Consider the following 18,480-nt stretch of genomic DNA (forward strand, 5'->3'; position numbering starts at 1 on the left):
TAAATGGCACCACATATGATTCCTCTCCTGTATTCTCAACTATTCCTAAGCTGAGGACAGGCAGATGGGAAGGTGGCGGTGGACGGGAGGGATACGGTTATGAGTCCCTAATCCATCACTGACCAATCCTTGGTATACACTGAGCCTTGGTATAAACTGGGGTAGATGGAGACCTGATCTAGATTATTGTACAGGACCTTATAGGGAAATAGTATTATTTCCCTCCATCACACTTCTTACTCACTCTGTTCTCAGCATGACCCCTTCATCTGTGCTGGCTGTACCATCTCTTTTAACTTTATGCCACTATACAAGGGGAACTCTCTGATGGATGTTTCCAGCTAGAATTCCTAATCTTTGCATTGCCTGACTGGCACAATTGGAAAAAAAAGACTAGAGAAGCTGGCTCTTATATTCCACCATGTCAGTGAAAGGGCTGCAGCAAACAGCCAGAATTCTTGTGAGAGATGGAAGGGTTTAATGCCATTGAAAAGTATATCATCATGAAGCTGGAATCATAGTGAACCAGCATAGATTCCTGACAGGAATGGCAGCCAAGAGCTGTGCTAGGGATAAAGGTCAAATTGCACTTGACTCTTAGGAAGAGTAGTCAGAGTAGTCAGAAGCTGGGTCTACTATACCCTGCATATGCACAGCAGCCTGACCCAGGTAAAACAAACCCACTTCCTCATTGTGGGGCTCTCTGAGATCAAGTGAGTAGGAAGGGCATGACCAAGTATCATGAAGGCTCTAAGGTACTAGGGATGCATCAACATGTTGAAGCTATGAGGAACAGTTCTTTTTTCTTTTCTGAGATCCTGTTTATTCACACCATGTTTACAGCATCGTATGGCTCTTCCTCTGTGCAAACTGGTATGGAACCCAAAACATTGTCTGTAATAAAAAGGAGCATGACAGGACAGAGAGCACTTTGAGTCAGGATCAAAATATGATTGACTGTACTAGTAATGGATGACATTAATACAATTGCCAACACTTACCACTCTGTGGTATCTGAGAGCCCAGAGTGACTTTTCCTATTTTGCAGAAGGCAAACTAACTTGTACAGGTCAAGCCTTCCAAGAATGCCTATGGATTTGACTGGCCTGGAAAATGGGGACATGATACCACATTTTTTTTTCAAGGGGCATAACTGATAGGAAAAGGAAGAACTGCAGTAACAGGGTGGCAATGTGTATACACTGGGGAGGAATTGTAGGACACAGGGTAGGACATTACAGTAATGGGAAGAACAAATGAGAATTTGACAGACCATCCCATTCCCCAGAGCTTATGAATACTCCTCAGAAGATGCCAAATGTGCAGCTAATTTCAGACCTTTGATCTGCTCAAAAGAGGAAAAGTAAAGTAGCTGACACCTGTGAAAAACACAATGTCTTCTATATAACCATTCTTTCATGGTATTTCCCTCTCTCGAATATTTGACCCACCTGGGCAGCTCCAGTTTAGGTGCAACTGCAAAGCCAGGCATGAATGCTGTTTACCAAACTGATGGACTGTATAGAGATCTCACAAGATACTTTATCTTGTGATTGACTGCAACAGGCTTCAGTGCTGCATGTTAGGCTGTGCCTTGAAGACCAGTTGACACATGGGAGATGCATGTGGGAAGCTGCACAGTCCCTTGGGAAAAAGCATTGTTTCTGTATACACAAAGCTCCATGAACAGCTAAATGATGCTAATGAACTGTTTTCTCCCTCCCCTCCGATGCCCTCCATTCTACTCCAGACCAATCCAGTAGGCAAGGCTTGAACAACAAGGCTAGGGACAGAAGTTGCACATAAACTGGTTTAAGTAATCAGAAACTGGTTTAAACCTGTAGCAGAACAGAAGCTCAGTGCACATAAACCAGTTTCAAAATGGTTTAAGACAAACCTGGTTGAATGTAGTATCAGACTTAACTAATTAGCTAAGGAATTTAGTGAGTAATGCCCTGCAGGATTATGGACTGCAGGGAAAGAGTGTGGATGAAGAGTGGTCATTCCTCAAGGACACAATCCTCCGTGCAAAGAAGTTGTCCATACCTGTATGCAAAAAAGGAGGCACAGGGGCCAGGAGGCCATCTTGGCTCAATAGGGAAGCTGCATATCTTCTGAAAAAGAAAAGGGAGGCTTACCAGTGATGGAAGCTAGGAATAGTCCCCAAGAAGAACTACATAAGTTTGGCCCACACCTGTAGGGGGCAGGTTAGAAAAGCAAAGGCAGTGACCAAATTCAGGTTAGCAACCAAAATCGAGGACAATAAGAAGTCCTTCTATAGGTACGCAGGTAACAGGAGGAAAACCAGTGGAAATGTAGGACCACTGCTGAAAGCATCTGGACATCTGATCACTGACACCAAGGAGAAAACTGAATTCCTGAATGAATACTTTGCATCTGTATTCCACCAGTCTAAGAGTGATAGCTTGTTGAATGCAAATATGACATAGAATAGTCACAGTAGGGATGATTACCTACCGACAATCAATGTAGAGCTGGTGAAAGAACAGCTAGAGAGACTGGATATCTATAAGTAAGCAGGACCTGATGAACTCCATCCAAGAGTGCTGAACGAACTAGCCGAAGTCATTGCAGGACCACTGGTGAACCTCTTTGAGAATTCGTGGCACTCAGGAGAGGTCCCAGAAGACAGGAATGGGGCCAATGTTGTGCCCATCTTCAAGAAGGGAACCGTGGGAACTACAGGCCAATCAGACTGACCTCAATGCCAGGAAATGTCCTTGAAAAATTTCTCAAGAAGTCCATATGCGATAAGCTAGTAGAAGGCAAAATTCTGAATGACAGCCAGCACAGTTTGATTGTGGGTAGGTCATGTCTGATTAACCCTATCTCCTTCTATGATCGGGTTACTAACCACCTGAATAAGGGAGATGGGGTGGATGTCATTTACTTGGACTTTAGGAAGGCCTTTGGATTGGTGTCCCATGATGTTGTCAAGGTAAAACTAGGGAACTACGGACTCAACAATTCAACGGTCAGATGGATGGGAAACTGGCTGTGTGGTCAAACCCAGAGAGCACTAATAGATGGATCTATGTCAACCTGGTGGAAGGTAGCCAGTGGGGTCCCCTAGGGTTCGGTCCTTGAACCAGTACTTTTTAACATCTACATTAATGATCTGGATGTGGGAGTGAAAAGCACACTGGTAAAGTTCGCTGATGATGCTAAGCTGTGAGGAAGTACAGCTACACATCAGGGTAGGCTGAAGATCCAGGCAGACCTAGACAGATTAGTTAGATGGGTGGACCAGAACCAGATGCTGTTCAACATTGAGAAGTATAAAGTGCTCCATTGGGGAGGAAAAATCTGCAACAAACTTACAGGCTTGGTGGTGCTACGCTAGCTAGCACCATGTCCAACAGAGACCTGGGGGGTCATAAATGACCATAAAATGAATATGAGCCAACAGTGTAATGCTACAGTTAGCAGAGCAAACAATATGCTGGCATGCGTCAACCAATGCATCTCAATCAAAACTAAGGAAGTTATTCTCCTGCTCTACTAAGCATTGGTGAGGCCACAGCTGGAGTACTGCATCTAATTTTGGGCACCATACTTCAAGAAGGATGTGGAGAAGCTTGAGAGAGTCCAGAGAAGAGCCACTCATGATTAGAGGCCTGAAGAGCAAGCCATACAAGGAAGGCTGACAGATATGGGACTGTTCAGCCTAGAAAAGAAAAGACTTCAGTGGGATTTGGTGACAGCTTACAAATATATCAGGGGTGAACATCAGAGGCTAGGTGAATAACTATTCACCAAAATGCCCCAGGGGAAAACCAGGAGCGATGGTCATAAACTCCTAGAAGGTTTCAGACTGGATATAAGGAAAAACTTCTTCACGATTTGTATGAACAGATTCTGGAATAGACTCCCAGTGGAGGTGGTGCAGGCACCTACCCTAGAGATCTTCAAAAGGAGACTAGGCACACATCTTGCTGGGGTTATTTGACCCCAGTAGTCTTTCTTGCCCAGAGCAGCAGGGCTAGACCCGATGATGTCACGAGGTCCCTTCCAGCCCTAAACTTTTATGAATCTGTGATTTGGGTTAAACTGGTTAATGGAATTCTGTCCCAGACCGCTTCCTGGTTCAAGTTAAATCACAGTCCCCCAGCATCCCAGCCTGGGCTAGTCTGGGGCCAGGGAGGGGGGTTAAACACCTTTTTCCCCCTCAAACTTACTGCTGGCTTGCAACTGTGGACTACAAATCCCAGAGGCACCTGGAAGCAAGAAGAGAAAGTGATGAGCCTGCAGAGTCTTGCTGATGTAAGTCTGGACTGCAAATCCCAGAGACCTTGGGGGCGGCAGGAAGAGGAAATGAACACACAGCCAGAGAACCATGCTCTAGCGCCTGCGGCTTCTGGCCTGAGCCACTGCAGGCATGTGGCAGCGTTTCCCGAGTGAAAGGTAAATGTCTGTTCACTTCTGTTTCAATTTAATCTGTGCAGCTTAGACCAGCCTGCAAAGACTGAATTGATTCAGCCTTAGACTTTTTGACTGTCTGTACTTAGCCTAGAACACAATTTAAAATGAAGCTAACATTGTTAGGCCCCAGCTCAAGTCTGGGTTCGTGCCCGGTATGCAAAGGCCAATAAAGATACCAGGGGTGAAAGTATAAAAAAGATTTATTGCTAGCAATAAAAGGTGCAAGCGGAATAATTTCACAAGACAAGCACACACATATTCAATACTGAGCCCCTTATATACCAGATGTTGAATCTTCATAAGCATCCTTGTTTGCTAATTGGTTATAAAGGAGTGATGCAAGGAGTTCTTTACTGAGCATGTCTCTATACCTGTGTTTTAGCTATGTATCTCATTAACGTACATATATGTTCCATTAGCATATATCTTCCCCGCCTCGGGGTGTGATTTTTAGTATTATAATGAGCTCTTTTTTCCAGTACCTCTGATTCTGTTTTTTGTTTTCAAGCTTCCTCTATCTAAGACTGTCTGCTCCTTATCATTGCAGATGGGCATTCGACACATAACATTCACTTTTGCTTAGGCTTTGCATAGTAGTTTCCAGGTCAAACCTTACATTTCCCTCATCTGGAGCATTTATAATTATTATTAATTATGATTGCTCCATTCAATTTGACTTAACACAAATCTAGTATTCTCAGCTTTCTTTGTTTGCAAAATCATTTGATTTACCTTAGGCCTGAAGATAGATGCGATACAAACCGGTATACAGCGGATACAGAAACAGACCATAATCCCTATAAAACAAAACAGAATAACCATACAAAACAACTGCTTCAACCATCCAAAATTGGGAAGCCAGGAAGTTAACCAGGAAAAGTCTAAGCCAGATGTTTCTTTCAATGTCTGTGTCAATCGTTGTAAGGCACCAATTTTGTCTTCAATTAGCACAGAATTATCAGTGAGGTTGAAGCAGCACATTCCTTTTAAGGTTTCACACCCCAGATTGTGTCGTAACAAGAGATAATCAATAGCGGCTCTATTCTCTAAGACAGCGTCCCTTAGTTGTTTTTGTTCAGCATTCAAGGCTGAGAGCGCTCGAGATGTAGCATTTAGTCCTTTTGCTAAAACACAGGCTACTGCATTAAGATTTCTGCTATTACTTACAGCAAGACCCGGAACCCCCACCATAGATGCAGCTAATGCTATGTATTCTGCCTTAGATAATAGTCCAGGGGAATAATTCTCGTCACAATCAGCAGTGAGAGTAGTGTATGCTCGTTTAAACTTCCCACCAAGAGGGGTTTGTTCAGTGTGCATTAGGTCAGACTTCCTTGGAAGAGCTGCAGTTACCCGGGCAATGGTGCATGGTCCCCCAGTAGCATTTGCTGGAAGGTATGAATATATCATTCTCCCGCAGGCCAGAAACCATCCTCAAGGAAGGATGGTATGTGTATATACATAGGATATTTGACTGGTCTTATTACAGAAGATTTTTCTACCTTGGTTCAGTTCAAAGCAATTATTGGTACAATTCACTATTAAGAAACATTCAGAAGCATTAGCTGTTGCCTGAACCCGTACAGAAAACATGTCTCTGCTTTTCTCTTTTACAATAGTCCCCCACATATATATCCTGATATGTATTTTTCTTCTCTACATCTTTCAGCATAGTATAATTCTGTAAAATTTTCAAAGGGGTAGGTACTGCAATTAAGCATGAGGTAAAAACCAGATGAGCATTGATCCCTCCTGCCAAGCAGAAGTCTGTTCTATTAAATATTTCCCGGGCCAGATAAATCCAGACATTTTCCTGAGGGTCAAATTCTTGTGGTAAAAGATTTTCCCCTCCTATAAGTAGGAGTGGACAAATCAGGGTGCCCCACACTAAAACCTTGAACAATTTCATAATAAGGCTTGTAAAACTTGATCAAAGATTGACAAATTATTCAAAGTTCCTTTCTTTTGAATAGGAATTTTAAGTCCCTTATTGGCTCCACCTTCCACTGTTCTCTGCCTCCGGTCCCGGAGTTTGCAGGAGTTTCTTCTTGTTCTGGTTCAGCCACCGGCTTTAGGCGACTGGAATGTATCCAAGTCTTGATTCCTTCGAGCTTTGCTGCCGTCGGGGTCGTTAAAAGTACTCTATACGGGCCCTTCCATCTGGCTCGAAGTGGTTCCTCGTTCCAATCTTTCACAAGAGAGTAACTTCCAGGTAATAATCGATTTTCCGGGGTAGGAGACTGGTTCTGTGTCTGCAGCACGTCCCGTACCTGCATACATTATCTCAAATGGGCTTAATCCCAATTTAGAATGTGGTGCGACCCTTACTCGCAACAGGGCCAAGGGTAGGGCCTCTGGCCATTTGAGTCGAGCTTCTTGGCAAATCTTTGCAAGGTGTCTTTTTAAGGTCTGATTCATACGTTCCACTTTTCCACTGGACTGGGGTCTCCAAGGGGTGTGTAAATGCCAGCTGATTCCCAGGAACTCAGAAACCTTTTGAGTAATTTGTGCAATGAAATGTGGTCCATTGTCTGACCCTATTCCTTTTGGAAGTCCGAAGCGAGGTATGATTTCTCGTAGGAGTGCCTTGACCACCTCTCGGGCTTGGGCAGTCCGACATGGGAAGCACTCAACCCAATTAGAGAAAGTGTCCACAAAGACAAGGAGATATCTCATCCCCTGTTGCCGGGGTAACTCAGTAAAATCCACCTGCCATTCTTCTCCCGGCCCATTGCCTATTCTCTGATGTCCTGAAGTTTCTTTTCTCCCTCCTTTTGGGTTATTTCTCTGGCAGACCTCACATGTCTCTGATACCTTCTTTGCAGCCTCTCTTAATCCCACTCCAGTTACATAGTGACTGATCCACCTTATCAGGGCCCTGGGTCCATAGTGGGTGCCATGATGAGCTCTCTTCACTACCACATGAACCCAGGCAGCTGGGATGATAATGCGGCCATCCTTTGCTACTAGCCACCCGTGCTCCCCCTTCTGTGCTTGAAACTCTCTTATCAATTGTTTGTCTCTTTCCCCGTACTGTGGTGTCACAGGCTGGTATAAGTCTGGGAGGAGAGGTAACAGATTACTTACTTCGGGCAGCAAGTCTGTCTGAGGTTTTTTAGCTGCTTTCTTTGCTGTAGCGTCAGCAAATCGATTACCTTTTGTGGATGAATCATCATTTTTCTTTTGATGAGCTTTGCAATGCATTATCGCTACCTCTTTTGGTTCCCAGACTGCCTTAAGGAGGGCTTTTATCTGTTTGCTATGCTTAATGCCTGTTCCTTTTGAATCAAGTAGACCTCGCTCTCTCCATAGCGCTCCGTGAGCATGTAAAACAAGGAAAACATATTTAGAGTCAGTATAAATATTGACAGTTTTGTTGGCCGCCAATTGCAAAGCCCGAGTCATAGCAATGAGTTCAGCCTTTTGAGCTGAAACAGATGGGTTTAAAGGTCCTGCTTCTATCACATTCTGTGTAGTCACGATAGCGTATCCGGATTTTCGAATTCCATTCTCTATACTCGAGCTGCCATCAGTGTAGAACTCCAGGTCAGCTTTTTCAAGAGGTCTGTCTCTCAAATTTGGTCTTGAAGAATAAACAGTTTCCAATGTTTGCAAACAGTCATGCACAAGATCTGGTGTGTCACCCATAGATGGCAACAGTGTTGCTGGATTTACATTGCGAGAAATGGCTTATTTTATTTCAGGCTTATCTAGGAGGATGGCCTGATATCGAGCCATTCGTCCCGGAGTTAACCAGTTCCCTCCTTTCTGTTCCAAGACTGTAAGTACTGCATGAGGAATATATACAATCATTTCATGGCCTAGGGTTAATTTTTCAGCTTCTTGTATTAGCAGACAGGTAGCAGCAACAGCCCGGAGACAAGCAGGCCATCCACATGACACAAAGTCTAATTTTTTTGAAAAATATGCTACTGGTCGTTGCCAGCTACCCAATTTCTGTGTTAAGACTCCCACGGCTACCCCACCTCGGTCATGCACAAAAAGGGAAAAAGGCTTACTCATGTCCGGTAGTCCTAAGGCGGGTGCTTCAATGAGAGCCTGCTTTAACTGGCAGAATGCTTGCTCACACTCTTCAGTCCATTCGAGTACCTTTTCATCTCCGTGTGTTGCCTCATATAGAGGTTTTGCAATAACCCCAAAATTTGGAATCCAAATCCTGCAAAAACCTACTGTACCTAAAAATCCTCGTAGTTGTTTCTTTGTTATTGGGGGTGCCAGCGGCATATAGCTTCTTTTCTTTCAGGCAACAGGGCTCTCTGACCAGGCTGTAATTCAAATCCCAAATATGTGACTTTCTGGGATATGGGCTGCATTTTTTTTCTGGAAACGCGATACCCTTGTTGACCCAGAAAATTAAGGAGGCAAATTGTTCCTTCCAGGCAGCTTGCTTCAGTGGTGGCTGTTAAAAGCAAGTCATCTACATATTGCAAAAGAGCACAGGACAGTGGCAATTCTAGCCTGCGTAAATCCTTGCTTAATGCATTGCCGAATAGGGTTGGGCTGTTTTTAAATCCTTGGGGTAAAACAGTCCAGCACAACTGAGTCTTAATGCTAGTATCTGGGTCTTCCCATTCAAATGCAAATATTTCCTGAGATCCCCTCTCTACCGGTATACAGAAGAAAGCATCTTTTAAATCAATAACCGTAAACCAGTTATGATCTGGGTTCAAAGCAGATAGCAAGGTGTACGGATTAGGCACGGCCGGGTATATACTCACAACCACTTTATTTACAGCTCTCAAGTCTTGGACGAAACGATATTCATTACTCTTAGGCTTCTTCACAGGCAAGATGGGTGTGTTAAAAGCTGATGTACATTCACGGAGAAGGCCATACTCCAGGAACCGTTCAACTAACGGCTTCAGTCCTTTCCTGGCCTCCATCCGCATTGGATATTGTTTCACACATGGAGGCTGGGCCCCTGGCAAAAGTTGAATCTTCATAGGGTCAGCATTTTTAGCCTTCCCGGGTCGGTGACCTGCCCATACCCATGGAACAACAGCATCGAGCAGGGGTTGAGGAATATCTGGTGTACTCTCCTCTTGGAGAAGGCCGAGAAGGCAAGCCTGTAAATGCCACCCCTTTTCAGGAGGCACTGTTAAAAACATTTGCCCATCCTGGAACGACAACGTAGCTTGCAGTTTACAGAGGAGGTCTCTCCCTAAAAGGGGAACGGGGCAGTTTGGCATGTACAAGAATTGATGGGTAACTTCGGCCTGCCCAAGATTACAGGTCATTGGCTGTAGGAAGGATCGTGTTACTGCCTTCCCTGTAACCCCTACCACCGGCACAGTCTTTTTACTTAAAGGTTTCAGTTTTTGAGTTAAGACAGAATGGGCAGCACCTGTATCTACGAGAAAATCTACCAATTCATCTCTGTCCCCTAGTTGCATTTTAACCAGAGGCTCGTCAGGGGACACTGGGATCTGGGTTATCTTTCCCTCCCGGGCCTCTGGTCCCCTTCAATCTGAATCCCTTCCAAAAGCGAACAATCCACTGCTCTCCTCTTTCTTCTTTTCACCTTCCCCAACTTTTCGATAAGGGCATTCCCGCTTCCAATGTCCTTTTCATTTGCAAAAGGCACATTGATCTTTCTCTAATGGACTCTGTCTCTGCGGCTGTCTCCAGGATCCCTCATCTCTAGGTTTTCTCGTGATTGCAGCTGCCACTAGGGCTGCCTGCATTTTCATCTTTCTCTCCTCTTTCTTGTCCTGTTTCTTTTCCTGAACACTTTCTCGGTTAGTAAATACTTGGTAAGCAATGTCTACTAGTTGGGAAATAGGCATACCTGTTGCTCCGTCTGCCTTCTGCAATTTCTTTCTAATGTCTGGTGCACTCTGACCTATAAAGATCATATTTACCATGCGAGCGTTCAATGCATCCTCCGGATCCTCACGAGTGTATTGCCTGAAAGTAGTGTAAATTCTTTCCAAAAAAGCACTCAGAGTCTCATTAGTCTCCTGTCGAATCTCATACACCTTACTGAGATTCTGAGGTTTTTTCACAGCATCTCTCAATCCTCGGAGGATATATTCTCGATAGGCACGGATGGAGGTCATATCTTGGTCTGGTTTCCAATCTGGCTCCTGGATGGGGACATGATCGTCTCTATTTCCTTGCAGGTTCCCTGCAGTAATTTCCTTTTCCACGTACTCACGAGCTTTGTTCACTACCATTCTCCTTTCCTCTGGTGTCAACAAGGTATCTAGAAGAGACTGAACATCTGCCCAAGTTGGGTTATGGGTTTTGAAAATCGTTTTAAACTGGTTCTGTACCTTTTCAGGATTCTCTCTCAAGCTGGGGTTATTGTTTTTCCAATTATACAAATCTGAGGTATTAAAAGGAACATGCACAAAGGTTCGACGGTAGGTTGGCTCACCGTCATCTTCGAGAGGCCTGGGTACCACTTGTTCTCTTAGGGGAAATACCCCATTTCCCTTCCCACAGCCAGAATCAGATTCCCTGTGATGTTTTCCCTTAACCCCGGAGTCTGCTTCTAACTGTACTCTCCATCCTCCTCCCGGGCTTATATCAGGAGAAGTCGGGGAGTTTGGAGATTACCAAGCACCTGACGGCCATGGTTGGCGCTGTTCCAGATCCCTATGTCGGGGAGTATTTACAACTTCTGCCTCAGGGGGGGAAAAAGCAGGAAGAGCAGATGCCAACGAGGAATCAGATGAATCAGGAGGAGGAGGAGGAGGAGGAAGAGGATAAGGTAAAGGCAACACAGGGGGGAGAGCCTCCGGCTCCGGACAGTCCAGGACAGGATTTGCAGTTGGTCGAGCCACAGCCATCTCACAGATCCCAACCCCCTCCCCCAATCCACATTCCTCCAAAACTTTTTTATCTCTACAAAGAGACATAAACGCTTGCGCATACATCAATTCCTCCCATTTACCATTCTGCCGGCAGAACAAAATCAATTGTAAGATGGTATTATAATTAACACTTCCCTCCCGAGGCCAATATTCTTTATCATCTAGCTGATAGCGTGGCCACGCAGTTTCACAGAAGAATTTAGCTTTCTTCTTAGTCATAGGATCCTCACCAAACTCTGCCCAATGTCCCAATACACAAGAGAGGGGGGTACATTTCCTAACCTTACTGTTAATAGTACCCATTTCAGGGCTGCCTTCCCGGTTCTGACCGTCTGACTTACCTGGGATCCAGGGATCTGTTCTTAGTCCTTGTCCTCACAGGGGAAAAAATCACTGGTCTTGGACTCGGGCCAGACAGAATACTTACAGAGATAATCCCAGGCAGACGTACTGACGGTAGGCCTTATGCCCTTTCTACCCTCTCACCCAGGTGCCTGTTACTGATACTTTCACTCTATGGCGTTGCACCGTTAGGCTACTGCCGCCTCAGTGATCCAGCTCCTCCTGAAACAAAAGTCTCACCGGGAAAAGAAATCCCGGGGTGCGCTCGACTTTTGATAAGAAAAAGCAGATAAGCTGGTCGTCAGTTAATCCGGGCAAAGCTATCTACGGCAGTCCCATCTGGGTCGCCAAAAACTGTTAGGCCCCAGCTCAAGTCTGGGTTCGTGCCCGGTATGCAAAGGCCAATAAAAATACCAGGGGTGAAAGTATAAAAAAGATTTATTGCTAGCAATAAAAGGTGCAAGCGGAATAATTTCACAAGACAAGCACACATATATTCAATACTGAGCCCCTTATATACCAGAGGTTGAATCTTCATAAGCATCCTTGTTTGCTAATTGGTTATAAAAGAGTGACGCAAGGAGTTCTTTACTGAGCATGTCTCTATACCTGTGTTTTAGCTATGTATCTCATTAACGTACATATATGTTCCATTAGCATATATCTTCCCCGCCTCGGGGTGTGATTTTTAGTATTATAATGAGCTCTTTGTTCCAGTACCTCTAATTCTGTTTTTTGTTTTCAAGCTTTCTCTATCTAAGACTGTCTGCTCCTTATCATTGCAGATGGGCATTCGACACATAACATTCACTTTTGCTTAGGCTTTGCATAGTAGTTTCTAGGTCAAACCTTACAACATGAGGAATTAGCAGGGTTAATCACAATGGTATGGAGCTAAAGAGTGCTTTTTTCTCTTTGTGACTGAATAAGTACCTCTAAAGAATCTAAACAGGTTTTATCCTTATGCTTGTTATCAAAGGCAGTTATCAAAAGGAAACAACTTTCATCTCAGGTATGCTGACATATATTCAGTGTAGCTCCCCTGATCTTAGTGGAACTTGTGCAGAAATAATATAAAATCAGAAAGTGGCCATCACCAGCTCTTTGTCTGATATGCATTTTCCTCAGTGACTGCCCTGCACAGAGTCACATGTTCATGTTGGCAAAGTGCAGTTTAATACTTTGGTAGGTATTTTGCCTTTATTTGATGTGAGGCAATAAGAAACTCACCCATATTTTAACCTGGATGCTTTCAGAAAGATGCTCAATGTGGCCATCTTATTAATTTTGCAGTGATTATGTGACCAAGGGTGATATTTCTTATACATACATGGCCTAGAATGAGATGCGCATTAATTAGGACAATATCAGGGCCTTTCCTACCCATTGTTGTACTGTAAGTATATTATATTCTTATTACATTTATTGTATGTTATGCCATTCCCTCTGTGCAAAACAGTACCAGAATCCAAAACATTGTCTTAAGTACAGAATGAAGGCAGGGCAGGACAGATTTCAGACCAACACAGCTAACTACCTTTCTCTCTAGTACAAAATGTTGTGGTAGTGAGGTAGGCAGGGTTTTTTTCAGCAATAAGAGATTCTAAAAAGTGCCATCCGTCTTGATTGATTCTCTCCAAAAAAAGCTCATTTCTCTCCTGACTTTGTTTTAAACACTACAGTCAAGGAAAACCAGCACTCCTTTTCCCATCAGCATGCTGCTTTTGTCTCCTCTCCTGTGCTGTACTGCTGTTACAGCACATCGCTAGTAACTTGTAGTCTCAACACCATCACACACACGCAAGCCTGGCCTTGCTGTGACGCATGCTGAAGCAGTAACAGAGGAGCTGGACAAAAGTACAGCAGCAAATAGACTGCAGAAGAGGGGTTGGGTGGTGAATGCAGAAAGCTTTTATTCATTCTGATCAGCTGTGCAGAAGCTGAGAGGTGCATGTTTTCCTTTTCTGAGCATCGAGATCAATCTTAAGAAAGAAAGGAGCAGGAGCCTTTAAAAAAACCCCAATGATAACATTAAATTTGAACTCCTCCATCTCCATCTGGCAAGGGCTTTGCAAAAGGAAAATCAAACAGAAGGACTGATCTTTTTCTCCTTGATTTAGTTTTCTTCATTTTGCTGTCTGGTGATTGCTTTTTCCTGCATAAAAAATAGCTTGGCTTCCTTGCCTAGAGAGGAATTCTGATACCTATTGGTATCAAACAGAGACTGCACAGCTTCTGCAAAACAGAAAAATTGTCAAGTTATGGCATGGCAAAAAATGACCCTCTTCAAGAGAGGTGACAGTGGCTACTATCCATGGTAGGTAATCTTACAGCCCCCCTTCCTGTATTATGCAATTACCTTATTCTAGGGGCACAGAGACATCTGGGTAGTTTTCTATTTAACTTTAGGCACCCAAGTAGCAGCTTTCCAGTTGAGGAAGTGGTATTTTTGGCACTTACAGACACATTATGACTCTGTTACCTGGAATGTAGGCACATAAGCACCCATACAACTACTGAGCATTTGCAGTAGTCTATGCACTGTCCAGGCAGGTACTCACCTATGTATGAATTCATGGTGTGCAAGTCACAAACTTCAACCAGGCTAAAAACCAATGAGCAGTGGGTGTTACGTAATGGAGGAGGAGGGGAGGAGGGAGAAGAAGCCTTCTTATATTTAGCCCAATAACCTATTGGTTGGTCCACTTGCTTAGGAAATAGGAAACCAGGCTCTAGTCTCCTGACTTACCTAGAGGTGGTTTCCACCATGGCACTCAAACTACAGGTTAGATATTACCCAGCTTCTTCTCAAACTCTCCTTTTCAAGCTAGCCCACTAGGCAGCCAAGAGAGGGAGGTATGTGAGACTGAAAGAAAGACAATAAGCCCGGGGGTACAGGGTTCAGTGAAATGGGTGATGCTACTGATCTGGAAGGAATCAAATGCGGCTTCTAGCCTCAACACTTACTCTAGTGTTACCCCCACAGTGCATTATCCTATAGATGTTAAATATAAGGTGAAGCTATTCAGATTTGAGAGAGCATTTGCTAATACCTAACCTGTAGTCAGCTAGAACACTGTTTTGGAGAGATGCAGAAACAAATCCATCTGGGTGAGGGAGGCCTAGAGTCTGGACTTGCAGCTTCCTATTACATTAGGGTAAGTGCCTTAACCACTCAGCTGCTGGGGTCAAAATGTGAGAAAGTCCTCACTTTTTCAGGACTCTAGGTACGTACTCAGCCAGTGTATAGCCTACTGTACATGCTCACTAGCTGTGTTACTGCATGAGCGTTCATACTGCACAGGTAATAACACTGCAAACTGATTTGAAAATTGCCATTTGGGCCTGTAATTTGAATCAGAATTTTGCCCCAAGTTATTTGCTCAGGGTCACATAAGAAATCTGTGGCAAGATAAGGAATTAAAAATAGGTCTCCCAAACCTCTGCCATTGCTCTTCTTACTGGCCCACTCACCCAAAAACCTTACTAGCTCACTGAAGACTTGCTTGAGAGATTTAAAAGATTGCCATTGTTTTATGTAGGTGTGAGGACAGAATGTGAAGAACTGCAAAAGAGGTGAAATGATGACTGGCATCTGAACAGCAATTGAATGCTCTTGTTGATTGAGTCATCCACACTAAGCCCAAATAACGGAGCTCCCTGAAGGCTAAGGAATATATTCTTAACCCAAATCACAAGCTACAACACAACCATCTGTGCCAGCTGCATAGAATACAAAGGCTATGTGATCAGAGTGAGCACAGTTCCATATTCCATTTTTTGTGCCCTGATTCTAGCCTTCCACCATCACTGACATAAAACCCCAGACATGGGAAGGCCCAGTATAAAAGATCCACTCCACAGAGCTTAGTCATGTTCAGGCTGCAAGCGCTCTATTTTTACATAGACCTCTGCAAGACCTTGCTTTGGCTTTTAACCTTCTCCCACAGTTTTAGAAGCAAAAGGCTCAGTGAACAAAGTGACTTGCCATTAAAGGAGCTAATTTAAAGAGTGCCAGTATGTTGCTCTTAATGCTTCCCAGGGGCTAAAGTGATTACCAGCGGTGATTGGGAAGAGAGCCTCTCTTTCCTTTCCAGAAGATTTTCCTTTATTTATTTATTTATTAGTCCTGGATATGACTGTAAACTGCATCTGACTGGTGGGCCTGGTGGCAATGTGGTGGGGACTACTCTTGGTGGGGTAGCTCTTATAAAATACCACAGTGTTACAACCTCCAGAGTAAAGTGAATATAGGGCACCTCAAAACCCTAGCCTTCACTATCTTGTGGGTACTCCTTGACTGGAGAAAGCCTAAGGGACATCACCCTGGCAGAAGCATGCCTTTGCTGAGGTATTAGGCCAGGGGTGGGCAATTATTTTGAGCAGAGGGCCACTGACTGAGTTTTGGCAACCCATTGAGGGCCACATGACAGGCAGCCCAGGGCAGATAAATATTAATTTTCTAAAAATTTTAGGGGCCCCGCAGGCTGGATAGAATAGCCTGGTGGGCTGCATCCAGCCCCTGGGCCGCATTTTGCCCACCCCTGCATTAGGCAGTCAGGAACAGTTCTTATCTGGTGCTTTATGGCAGAAGCTACAACCAACAAGGCACTAAACGACTGGAGTCAGTCTAGCCTTTGCATTCTGTCTCAGTTGTCTAAAGTGGGGATGGTAGGTCTTGGGCAGCCTCTACTCCTCCATACTGTTGCCTAGGTGTACATATTGAAGGTACACATTGAAGGTTGGTGTGATGATTGCAGGACACCTTACAAGCAGATTCATCGAGCACCTAACTAGATTTCTTATGCATACACCATGATCCAGAGGATTGATGGTTGCCTATTATTTATTTATTGGCCTTCTGCTAAAGTCTAAGAGAGGTGAAAGATGGTCCAGAAAGGCAGGATAATTTAATGGCTTAGATTGTGGATTTGGGTTCAATTCCTGGGTTTTTTTGTCATGGTTGGTCTCCTGTTAGAATATTAGAACTGACTGGTCCTGTCCAACTGATAGACTAGGGGGGTTAGCAAAACTTAGCTTGATGGCTAGAGCGCTGGGCTCTAGTGGCTGATCAGAACCCAGGCAGAGATCACAAGTCAGAGTTCAATTACTAATATGCCAAGTCCAGGGGTGAGAGCAAGAGGCAAATCTAGTATACAGAGTCAAGCTTAGATATGCAGCTGGTGTTGGAATCCAAAGCACAAAAGCTAGAAGACAATTTCAGGTTACGAAGGTGGCATGAGGTACCAGGAGGCAACTACCAGGAACCAGGGAAGGAGGTAAGATGGCCTGGAACTCAGGAAAAATAGGAACAGGAAACAAGGTAAGGAGATCTACTTGCACACTGGAAACCCAGTGTGTTGTATAGCAAAGGTTAGGTGCCTTAAATGAGGATCTGGAGGCAATCAGAAGGCTGAGCAAAGATTTTATTTGAACTCAGTTAGGATGGCTAACTCTGTAACCTGGAACATGGAGACATAAGTCTTAAAGTGTGACTGTGTCACTGTTCACTCTTTGATGATGGCCAGATCCAGCATGGTGTGGAGTCCTCACTTCACAGTCTAGGAAAACCATTGATAGTTCTTCTGCACATGCTGTCCTGCTTCATTTGGATTTAGTGCTGATGTTGTGTTGGGAGTCCAGTCTCATCACAGCCTGATTCCCCCTGACTCGGTAAGGAGAGGTAGTGTTTTTATAGTTTATGATTTTATGATTTTGCCATTACCCTAAATTTTTATTTTAAAAATTTAACTTAGCACGTAGCTGTTTTCTATTAAAGATTTTCTGGGAATACTTTAATGGCAGCATTGTACTCTCAATTTTTTCAGGATCATGTAGAAAATGTTCATCTGCAGCCAATCCAGAAAGCTAACCTTGTGATGTAACAGAAGTATAGACACCCGATTTAAAAGGGAGAGAAAAAGGAAATAATGGAATTGACAACACATTGGTTTTCAGTCATCCCTCCCTGACAGTGCCATAGATGTGGTATAGACATACCCTACATTACTATGGAAAGAAATGTTTTGCGAAATATTTTATTTATCTAAAGCCTCAATTTTTATTTCAAAGAAGAGTTTCTATGAAAACACTTTTATTAGCTCTGCATGTCAGTTTTCAATGAGACCATAAAGGCTACCTGAATGAGTGAATGAATGATCATTGTATGGGAAATTCACTATGGAACTGCAAGGTTGCCAATGTAGGTCTCTATAATCATGTCACTTGGCAAACTTCCCAATGATAATTTAATTTTTTTTCTCTTTTTTGGCAGCCTCTACAGTGTTTTGTTCATTCCTTTGCAAATGGTAGTAGTGGTGGTTATTGTAGAAATAGAATACACTGCAAAGTCTATTTTCTATTAGTTGCTCTTCAGAACCAGAAAGCCAAGAACTAACTAAATATTTAACATCTGAAGATATTTCCTGGAACTCACATCCGTGTTCCTGTGATTCAAATATACAGCTACTCTCGCACAGCCTTTTTGTGAGCATAATGATTTACACCCTCATGGGAATTTAAACAATTGTTACATTTTTAAGTATTGTTAACACTAGATGTTTATAAAGCTTTAAATAAGTACTAGTGACAAGACTAAACAAACAATAGAGACTTTGGCTTTCAACACTGATCTTTACCTTCCAAGACTGCTAAATAATTCCTTTGCAGTTTTCTTCATCCAAGCAGTAGAACATGTTTCTCACTGAAGCCAGATACTCTATTGGAGAGCCAACGCTTCCTAGTATTTAGCTGCTGTTCAACTGCAGTGATGGGCTGTATATAAAAAGTCATTAGCATTGGAGGTGAGTGAGTGCCTTGAGAACTGCTGATGGATAGCTGGATGGAGGAGAAAAAC

The 18,480-nt window shown here is 43.6% G+C and overlaps 1 protein-coding gene across 1 annotated transcript; it reads right to left on the reverse strand.

Moving 5' to 3' along the window:
* Window positions 1-6,100: 6,100 nt before the first annotated feature.
* Window positions 6,101-10,063, reverse strand: LOC132244916 (uncharacterized). Its single transcript, XM_059717739.1, is given in 2 exon segments — window positions 6,101-8,696; window positions 8,699-10,063. Coding segments are annotated over 2 exon segments (3,270 nt in total). The 5' UTR covers window positions 9,858-10,063; the 3' UTR covers window positions 6,101-6,585.
* Window positions 10,064-18,480: the final 8,417 nt, after the last annotated feature.

Source organism: Alligator mississippiensis, chromosome 1, assembly GCF_030867095.1.
Source record: "Alligator mississippiensis isolate rAllMis1 chromosome 1, rAllMis1, whole genome shotgun sequence".
Lineage (NCBI taxonomy): Eukaryota > Metazoa > Chordata > Crocodylia > Alligatoridae > Alligator > Alligator mississippiensis.